The sequence below is a fragment of the Penaeus monodon genome, chromosome 32, assembly GCF_015228065.2.
Source record: "Penaeus monodon isolate SGIC_2016 chromosome 32, NSTDA_Pmon_1, whole genome shotgun sequence".
NCBI lineage: Eukaryota > Metazoa > Arthropoda > Malacostraca > Decapoda > Penaeidae > Penaeus > Penaeus monodon.
This window is the reverse complement of record NC_051417.1, coordinates 14,258,432-14,258,743: the sequence shown is the minus strand read 5'-3', so window position 1 is coordinate 14,258,743 and position 312 is coordinate 14,258,432. Positions and strand designations below refer to the sequence as shown.

Here is a 312-nt window from a genome sequence, read left to right as displayed (position 1 = left end):
TGAACGCGTGTGTCCGTGTGTCTGTACCTGTGCTCGTGCGAGCGTCCGTGCCCCTGTACATGTGCCTGTACGTGCTTTCCTTTGTACGTACACATGTGCACATATACACAAATCCTTTCCCTTTATTCACCCCCCCCACCCCCATCCGCCCTCACCGTCATGGGCTCCTTCCCGCAGCAAACGTCGAATTCCTCCCCCGCTGTCGACGTCGAGTTCAGGAGACTGAAGCCGATGTGTCTGTTGTAGAGTTCGTCGAAGAGGTTCAGCGGCGGACCTTGGCTCTGGAGCCCTAAGGAGGAGGGTCGGGTGTTG

General features: G+C 57.7%; 1 protein-coding gene across 1 annotated transcript in view; it reads right to left on the bottom strand.

Moving 5' to 3' along the window:
- LOC119593586 overlaps nt 1-292 on the bottom strand; it is a gene marked incomplete in the record, with an annotated part of 34,026 nt that extends 33,734 nt beyond the window's left edge. Inside the window, 1 exon segment of the mRNA XM_037942539.1 lies at nt 156-292. Within this exon segment, the coding sequence (XP_037798467.1) occupies nt 156-161 (6 nt within the window).
- Nucleotides 293-312: the final 20 nt, after the last annotated feature.